General features: G+C 35.1%; 1 protein-coding gene across 1 annotated transcript in view; it reads left to right on the top strand.

The window, feature by feature from the left end:
- The window catches only part of LOC117113704 (NACHT, LRR and PYD domains-containing protein 12-like), a 24,106-nt gene that overhangs the window by 6,155 nt on the left and 7,683 nt on the right, over window positions 1-10,268 (top strand). The window contains exon 3 of the mRNA XM_033257125.1: window positions 1,541-1,759. Coding sequence (XP_033113016.1) covers window positions 1,541-1,759 — 219 coding nt within the window. The remainder of the gene's footprint in view (window positions 1-1,540; window positions 1,760-10,268) is intronic.

The raw sequence follows: 10,268 nt of genomic DNA, 5'->3' as shown, positions 1-10,268 counted from the left end.
TTGGGGCCATTTTTACCTACCTGTCATATGGGGCCATTTTTACCGGGGCCATTTTTTCCGGGGCCATTTTTTCCGGGGCCATTTTTTCTGGGGCCATTTTTTCCGGGGCCATTCTTACCTACATTCATTCTAAACATAGAAGTAGCATTCCAACTATTGACAGATTTACAGTTGGTGATGTTGATGCTATTCCATCTACTGCAGTATAAGAATCTTTGGATTTTATTTGATTCCAATATGGGCATGGAGAAGCATGTTAACAGTATTTGTAAATCTATAGCATTTCAGGGACGAAATATCCGGTGCATTCGCCACCTTTTTAACGAACAAGCACTTATTAAGATTGTCCATGCATTCAACACTTGCAGGTTGGACAATTGCAACAGCATTCTATATGGCCTTCCTGATAAATTAATCTCAAAACTGCAGGGTGCTCAAAATATGTCTGCTAGACTTATTTCTGGAACTCCACGTTTTCATCACATCACACCTATTCTAAATCACCTTCACTGGCTTCCAGTCAAACAAAGGATAGTTTTTAAGATAAATCTCATTACATACGAAGCTCTTCTTGGTCTTTCACCAATGTACATAAGCGACATGCTGAATCTCCGTTCGATACTTTAACCAATTACTTAAGTAAGTGTATTTTAGCGTATGTAAGTGTAGTGTAACATTATAGTGTCCTGGGTACGACGTTATAAACTGCATCCGGTCGAGTCGTCGGCGACTAATTCCGGCAACCCCATTTGGTGGTCTTAGCGGCTGCCGGTGGGAGGGTGGATGGACACCCAACAGCAATTAAAAAAAACAGCTGAACAAAGGGCGAATGAACTCCTCAGAGCCAACGGCCAACCATGCTTTAGTTTAAGGAATAGGTTTTTTCATAGGATAACATCAACTTTTTTTCACAATGTCAATCACCAAGCACATAGAGGCTTTTTCGCATGATGCGCTATACAAATCCAACTATTATTATTATTGTTGTTATTACTTCATAAACAAGTTTAAATTAAGAAATTTGTCTGTTGCCAAGATATTGTGGACCATCAGATGTTATGGGCGAAAGTGCAATGTCTACTTATCAACAGCAACCCCCACCAGCAAGACAATTGCTACTGCCTCAACAGCTGCAGCAACTTGCGCTGCAAAGTCTTCAAAAACCATCCTAAGGAAGGCACATTATTTTGATGGCAGTGGATTACTTTTCCCTGGTATAATACAGTTTTACCCTGTGCGACCACCTCCTGTAAGAGATCACCTCACTTAATGTCCACTCTCTCTCATATACAGTAGTCCTGTTTGTTATCCCTATCTAATAAGTGCATTTGATACCTCTTGTAAGCCACCATCTTTCGTAAGCGACTGCGACCACATTTTGAGTTCAAACTTTTTCTTATGATTTACCTCTGTAAGCGACAACCTCAAAAGTTTGTAATATCGTATGACAACAAATAGAATCAGATTAATACCTGACAATTCTGTTAATCTTATTCCCTTCATAAATTTGTTTAAAATTAAGAAATTTATCTGCTTCTAGGATATTGTGGACCAGCAGATGGTATGGGCGAAAGTGCAATGTCTAGTCATCAACAGCAACCCCCACCAGCAAGACAATTGCTCCTGCCTCAACAGCTGCAGCAACTCCAAGCACAGGATGCTTACAACTATTTAGTCTGGAATCAGCCGATTCCTGATTCATCAAGATCAGCTGTGCAGGGTAATCGCCCAATGGAAGGTCTTCGAAGACCATTACCAGGTGGGCATATTGTTTTGATGGCAGTGGCTATTGCTACACCAGTCTTAAACTTATTCTTTAATTCTAATTGGATGTTACTGTATGCATGTATTGGATTTGGTACAGTACCATCCTCTCAGAATTAAGAATTGGTTTAAGTCTATTTTAATTTGACTTCCCTTGCTTTTTCCATGTCTGTCCTTATGTTTGTTGATCTGTAGTAGTCAGGGGTGGGCCAGTGGTTTGGATTCATTTGGTGCAAAATAAATTCCACTAACTTGGAATGTTAGGTAAATGCAGTGTACATGATAAATGTAGTATGGGCAGTTATATTTGTGAAATTAGTAAAATACTTTTCTTTTTATAAAATACATGTAAATATTTAATGCTACTATAATACTAATAACAAGATAGGAATATGCTTATCAATGTAGTAATTTGCTAAATAATTATGTAATGTTTTATCTGGTACTTGGCTCAAAGAAATTTAAACCTAATTTTCAGGTTTATACTTTTATTAAGAAAATATAATATGTTAATAATGAGTATATGTGGCACCCATTCATCAGGTTCAGACGGTGAGAATGTGTTTTCCAGTTTATAGCAATGTAGCTCATATTACCTCTAGTTGCTAGGGCAGCTCCTTTCAAGCTGAACAGTCTGATTCTTGATTTTCAAACACGATTACATTCCCTTGTGGATCATTTTGTGACACATTCTGTTTTCTTCTTTCACGACGTTCTCTGATCATATCTAGGTAATTAATATCACACTTGATGGCATCTTCATGTAAGGTACTGTGCCAATCATTTCTGTTTTGTGCAAGAGTTTCCCATGAATTAGTGTCAGTGTCAGTGCATATTATGCTTGCAGACATCTTGGAATCTCAGCATGGGTCATCCAATACCTCTTTTACCTGATGTGAATTCACCAAATAGTATGTCTTTGGGTAGTCTTCTATCAAGCATACGAAGAAGATGACCCAGCCAATGAAGATGTCTCTGCTTCGTTATTGCAATAAGACTGAGAATGTTTGCTTGCTCAAGGACTCGAGCATTTGTGACCCAAGCTCACAAAAGGGCTGTAACCTCGTCCTCAGGCTAAAATGAGTTTTTATTATAATGGCATAGAACATATCATTTACTTTAAAATGACAGTTAAATGGACTCAATCGGGTGTCTGGAAGCAAAGTTATGACCGTTTAAATAATTGTCATCTTATCCACTTTCTTAGTTTTGAGATTTTATTTTCAGCAGATTTCTATTCATTTTTCACAAGCTCCCAACCGAAAATGGCTAAATTTTACCTCTTACAGTTGGAATTTTAAACTCAAACTTCAGAAATAGTAAGATTAAAAGTTATACTTTATTTATTACACCAAAACCTAATTCACACAAAATTTACGTTCTACGCCCTATTCTGGCTATGGAGGCTTGTTTCTCAATATAGTGCGGTGCGAGTTTACAGCCCATTTGTGAGCTTGGGTCACATTTGTCACTATCTTGCCATGAGATGCCCATAATACATCTGAGACATCTAACATGAAATGCGTTGAGCTTTTTTTCTTGTTTTTATTATAGTGTCCATGTTTCCCTGCTGTACAGCAGAATGCTGAGTACACATGCTTTGTATATTTGATCTTTGTGTTTAGTGTCAGTTTGTTGTTGGACCATAACCCTACCGATAAACGTCCAAAAGTTGTTGCAGCTTTACCTATCTGCGGGTTTTAATTCATTATCTAGTGATAGTCTGTCAGATATGGTGGAACCAAGGTAACAGAATTTATGAACAAGTCGAGCAGCTTCTTCTCGAGGTAAATTTTAGGAGGTTCTGTGGTGCCTTGGCTCATTACAACAGTTTTCGTTGTGTTGATGACTTTGTGTTGTGTTGACTTTTTACATGCATTGTTAAAACAATCTATTAGCTGCTGGAGACCAATGTTTGAGTGTGATACTAGACCTGCATTGTCAGCAAAAGGAAGTTCTCTCACAAGTATCTCACTAACTTTTGTTTTAGCTTTGAGTCTTGATGGGTTGAATAATTTGCCGGTGGAATGTGAGTATAGGCGTATGCCTTCATTGATATTTTTGAAAGCATATAGCAGCATGACCGAGAATTAAATGACACCACTATTAATCCTAAAAGCTTGAGAAGTACTCTGGTTACATTTCACACAGGCTTTGATATTCTCATGAAAGCTTTTGATGAAATTGAGTAATTTTGGAGGGCATCCTATCCGCTCTAGAGTCATGAAGAGACCTCCTCGATTTACCATGTTAAAAGCTTTTGTCAGGTAGACAAAAAACAACATTGTAGATTGGCTTTTTCTGTTCACGGCATTACTCTTGCAGCTGTTTAAGTGAGAATCGTCCATAGTCAAGCACTTTTCTGTAAATCCACATAGTGATTCAGGATATACTCCAGCACTGTATAAGTAGTTGATTTAAGTGTGGTAAAAGAGTAGCCTTAGCTTTTTTCAGTAGCTCAGCTTTGCCATTGGATAAAGAGTTGATGGCATAACTAAGCTCTTCAATGCTTGGTTCAGTGTCTCTCAAACTGTTAAATATTAATTGTGTGGAAACTTACTCATGATAACAATATTAAAACTCTCTAGTTCTAATTTAATTAACTTTAAGTGAAGTTGATAAAATTAAGGTGCTCTAAAAAATGAAAATGTGATGCATCTGGCACAAATTTCTTGACCAGAGGGAGAGAGGGGGTCTGTCTTGGTCTCCCTTAAATTAATCAAAATTTTAAAAAATCACAATTTTAGTAGTAAATTATTGGTAAAGTAAAAAAAATATAGTATATATAATGTAAGCCACCCTCCTTTTATTATGATTTACAGAGTAACTGAGTGACCCTTGCTTTAGACCCAGCGCATATGAATTTAGAATGTTGTGCATAGGCCTACAGTAATAGTTAATGTTGAAATAAAAAACATTTTGTTACTGTATAATGGTAACTGCCTGGTTACTAGTATCGAGGTAGCAAATGAAAAAAACTATAATTTATTACAATATTATTAGTATAACCAGAATTGTACTTCCACCTTTACAAAGAATCAGGGAACGTGAAGTGTCTTCATTCACACAATACAGACAATTCCTGTTGAAGCTAGGAATGATACTGACTAAAATTGTTATAAAACGCTTGATGTACGATATAACATGCCGCTGTTAGAAAATTATAAAGATAACTGGCTTTTGATTCTGGATCTAGAGCAAAAGAACAAGCTTTGTGAAGAAAGGATTTATGACTTTATTGAAAGATTACCATGTTACTTGGCTGTGAAAGCTTTGCTTGAAGTTATACTGCTATGGTTTGTTACACTTAAAAGAGAAATTTACTAAATTTAAATAATTTAATAACTGATTTAGCATACTCCAGTTACATAATATCCGATTTCAGAACAAAGAGAATGATCATAAGAAACATTAAAATCTATACTTTTGTTAGGCCTTTTAGACAGCTTCCATAACTTATTGAGGCATGTCTCCTTGAAGGTACATTACTAGCTAGGAGCACACAAAAAGTTGTGTCCTTCACTTGACTTCAAATATCGTTTCACATTAATTAAATGGAAAGAACACATTGTGAGTAATCTACTGTTTAGATGACAAAAATTAATTGAAATGCTAAAGTTATGCTAAATTTAATAAAATAATCATTTTCCAGATTTATTCATGTTGGCCTATCTTGGATGTGTCATCATATGCATGCACCACGTGTACAGCTTAGCTAAGCCTCGACGCAATGTCTTTTCTCTCTGCACACGTTATGGTAGGCTACGCGATGACATATCACTTGTATCAGGGCGCAGAGTGGCTCAGACTCTACCTAGCCTGGGCATTTAAACACTTGGTGCACAAAGTCTTATTAAATTACATCAAAAATATCATGACATAAAGTTAATATATATATATATATTAATCTTTGATATTTTTATAATGTTTATGTGATAATGAGTTGTTATTAGAAAACATTGTAAACAAATCACTGCTATGTTTTTGGAAGGTGGGAATTCTGTCTTCCGAATTGGAAATTATTGGAGAACATCGTCTGAGTGTTTGTTTTTTTGTAATATGCAATCAGAATCCAGGAAAAGGCCCCATTTGACCCTGATTCTTTTTCCGATATGGTGACACTTTCCTATTCGGAATTTTGACTAGCGCCCTCACACGGATGTGCTCCTACAGTAGCTAAAAATAAAATACAATACAAATCTTCCTTTGTATTCTTATACTATATATTATAGGCCTAATAAAAACAATGATTAGTTTATCATCCTCATGCAAAAAACAAAAAAATCATAAAAATCATTTTTGAAATTTACTTGCCCATTTTGAAGTAACATAAAAACTATCAACTTGAACATAAAAATTAGTGTATTTAAAAAATGCTTACCCATAAAAACCATCATTTTACAGCGAAAAAATGATAGAAACACTTACAGTCACTGGAAGTGTTTTATTATCTTTATTATAATTATCCAGTTAAAAAATCAGGGAACACATTTTTTTAATTTAATAAATTCTATGCTCAAATTAATAATTTGTATGTTACTGCAAAATGAGCAAGTTAATTTAAAAAATATTTTTTTTATGATTTTGGTCATTTTCAAGGGACAGTACATCTTAATTGGTAATGGAAAAAGCAAATTTTTGAATAAAAAAGCCTTTAAAAAGAAAAAAAAAACCTTTTTTCATTTTTTAATTAAATAGTAGATTAAATAGTTAGTAGTTGTTTATATTATCTCTTTCAATTTATGTTACTATGAATATCAATGCACCAGCAAACAACCCAAGCATGATATTTGTCTTTAGCAAAATAAAAAATAAAAAGTGATTCCATCCTCATCACTTTTCCAGTCAAGATAGGGTGATAAACTAATAATTTTTGTGTAGGGCATAAGCTCTGTCAATACAATTGATGTACTGGTCTACCAATAGATTTGGTAAAAATATAAATTAACAAAATTACAAAAGCACAAGAAAATGAAAGACATTTAGTGTTAAACTACAATTAAAATGCAAGAACAAATGTAATACAAAGGTATAGAAAAATCAACTTTGCATTAATAGAAATGGAAATGTTCAGGTGCGTAACAAGGGTCTTGGGTCAGGGGGGGGCAATGGTAATAATTTTCCCGGTTAGTAATTTATGACCCGGTGTGATACCCCACCATTTCCCCTCCCCCCCCCCCCATTATAGAAAACAATACGACATAGGGCTTATCTTATTTATAATATAGGCCACACACGTGTGTTTGAAACTAAATATAAGCATTTTCATCATGGTTTTATTTATTACAAACATTCCTTCACCATCAATACACATCTTCTTTTAGGTAAAACGATCTATCTTAAATGTTCTTTCTATTGGAGTTGGGCCTATTATGTGTTTAAATAACTTAGAAGGCATAGGAGGGCAAGCACAAGCATTAACCTTAACAAATGTGTGCGCAGCGCGCACAAAATATTTGTGTTATTAATTCTAATTTTGTCGGAATTGATCAAAACCCCTAAAGTGCAATTTTTGGAGGAAATTGGCATACCTCAACAAGAAATGCGCTTATGTTATGGCCACACTCGTTTTTTTGAAACTGACTATAAGCATTTTCATTACGGCTTTATTTATTACAAACATATTCTTTCACTATCATTACACATTGAGGCCCTTCTTTTAGGTAAAACAATCTACAGTATCTTAAATTTTCTTTCTTGAGTTTGGGACTATTATGTGTTTAAATAACTTAGGAGGCAAAGGAGGGCAAGCACAAGCTTTAACCTTAAAAAATGCACGCGAAAGAATTTTGTGTTTTTAATTCTAATTTCGTCGAAATTGAGCAAAACTCCCTAAAATGTGGGTGATAAGGGGTGATAAGGGCATCTTCAATGGGGAAAGATTTTCCATACAGTAGGAAAGCCACTGGAAAAATCGTGTCAAATTTCGCCTAGGAGAGGGTGCCCTATTTTTCGAAATTAGTTCAAATTATCGAAATTTGGTGGTGTTTGAGAAAACGTTAATTCATCAAACAACTTACTTAACAAAACAAAAATAATGGTAAAATATGTTTATAAATAGTTTAACAATACAGTGAAATACTTTTGGTGTATTTTGACCGAAACGATAAAGTGTAATTTAATGGCCAATTCGTGGTACACAATTTTTACGATTTTGTGCCCTAGAAAATCGTTAATTTAAAATACAAAAAAAATTTGATCAGAAATGAATTCAAAATCCTGCTATAAAAATTTATAATCTATAATTTAGGATATTAGCTGGGATGCAAATCCGACTCTGGAAACTAAGGGTACCTCCATTTCGTTGGACTCAAACAGTAGCATGTACTCCATTTTGGAAACATCGGCGATCATAATCAGGAAGATCGTATTTATACAGAGCATTTCCAAGACCGTCTGTTACACCAATAATTAATATGTGTGAAATAAATATATACCATTAAAATGAATATTATTACATATTTAGTGTTCCAACTTAGTAATTTATGGATAATATTTCTGTTGGTTTCTATTACGATTCATATGCGAGGCTGAGGCCTAGGCCGCGCACATTGGGGGGCCTAGCATATTCGCGTACCATTAAATATGCAGCGAGGATAATGCCTTTTTAAAAATGGCTCCAATCTTTCTGAAATCTGTATCTTGTTGGCTTGATGACAAGTGTAGGCCTACATGAACTAATTACCATCCTTCACAAGTTCATCGTTCACAATTTCACTCAATATATGTGATTTAATTGTCATATTTTACATTAGAACCATACCCAGACTCTCAGAATTCAAAATCTTTACAATGAACTACAATATTTCATTCGAGGTCATTCTGGCAGCCATCTTAAATTTCAAAATGGTTGCCATGAGAATTAGGCCTAAGATATCTAAAATTATATTTCATGGTCAAGGATTTATTACACTTGTGACATGGTCAGATGGTCATTAATGTCATAAAAGGTCATTTAAGGTCATTCAATGTATATACCATACCATTACCATTTTTGACCTGGTCAGATTGCCACAAATAGGTCATTTAAGGTCATTCAAGGTCAAATATTGTATGGTATCTTAAAAATTACGTAACTCATGTTTTACATTAGAACATTAGAATCATATCCATACTCTCAGAATTCAAATGTTTTACTATGAAATATATAAATATATATATATATCAGGGCCGGCGGAACGTTTTTCAAAGTGGGGGGCCCACTTATAAGATGAATGGGAATATGAATCATGCAGATCTGGAAAAACCTAGGGGATGGGGGGGTCAACATTTTTCCCAAAAAGGAAAGGGGTCCTCCCCCGGGAAAATTTTGATTTCTAGATGGCGGGAAATGACCTTTCTCGACTTTTAAGCTATAGGTTTCTAATGACTTTGTTCTTCAAAATTCAAGGTTTGCAAAGAATAGGGGGGTCCGTGAATATTTTGATTCCTAGAAGGCGGGAAATGAGTTTTCCCGACTTCTGAGGTGTCTTGTAAGTTCTTTAAAATTCAAGGTTTTTCCTCTTGAAAACAGTCAGGTAAATTTATCGCATTGTTATTACAGTAGATAGGCCTTATGTGTATATACATACATAAAAAAGAAATGAGTAGTTGCATACAATTTTTTTCCATGAATCCACAAATCCCAAAAAGAAAGGGGGGTTCTCCCCCGGGAAAATTGTGATTCTTAGAAGGCGGGAAATGAGTTTTCCCGACTTCTGAGGTGTCTTTTAATTACTTTTAAGTTCTTTAAAAATCAAGGTTTCCCCCTCTTGAAAACAGTCAGGTAAATTTATCCCATTGTTATTACAGTAGATAGGCCTTATGTGTGTATACACACATAAAAAAAATTGAGTAGTTGCATACGATTTTTTTTCCATGAATCCATAAATCCCAAAAAGGGAAGGGGGTCCGTGGGTTCTCCACAGGGAAAATTTTGATTCCTAGAAGGCGGGAAATGAGCTTTCCCGACTTCTGAGGTGTCTTTTAACTACTTTAAGTTCTTCAAAAGTCAAGGTTTTCCCCTCTTGAAAATTATTATATGAATCAATGAACCCAAAGAAAAAACGGAGGTTAGGGTTCTTCCCGGGAAAATGTTAATTTCTAAATGGTGGGAAATGAGCTTTCCCGACTTCTGAAGTACCGTATCTTATAGCGATTTTAATTTAAGTTCTTCAAAACGGTCAGGTAATTTTTTCCCAATCCCCAAAAGAAAGGGGGTCGGGGGTTCTCCCCCGGGAAAATTTTTATTCCTAGAAGCGGGAAATGAGCTTTCCCGACTTATGAGGTGTCTTTTAATTACTTTTAATTTCTCCAAAAATCAAGGTTTCCCCCCTCTTGAAAATGATTCAATAGAACCAATGAACCCCAAAGAAAAAAGGGGTCCGAGTTCCCCCGAGAAAATTTCGATTTCTAGAATTCGGGAAATGACCTTCACTGACTTCTGAAATGTCTTTTAAATGACTTTTTAAGTTCTTCAAAATTCAAGGTTTTCCCCTCTTGAAAATGGTCAGGTAAATTTTTCT

The sequence above is a fragment of the Anneissia japonica genome, unplaced genomic scaffold (assembly GCF_011630105.1).
Source record: "Anneissia japonica isolate Jap-2015-1 unplaced genomic scaffold, ASM1163010v1 scaffold287786_len32136_cov130, whole genome shotgun sequence".
Classification (NCBI taxonomy): Eukaryota; Metazoa; Echinodermata; class Crinoidea; order Comatulida; family Comatulidae; genus Anneissia; species Anneissia japonica.
Note: the sequence above shows the minus strand (reverse complement) of the source record. Positions and strands in the feature narration are given on the sequence as shown.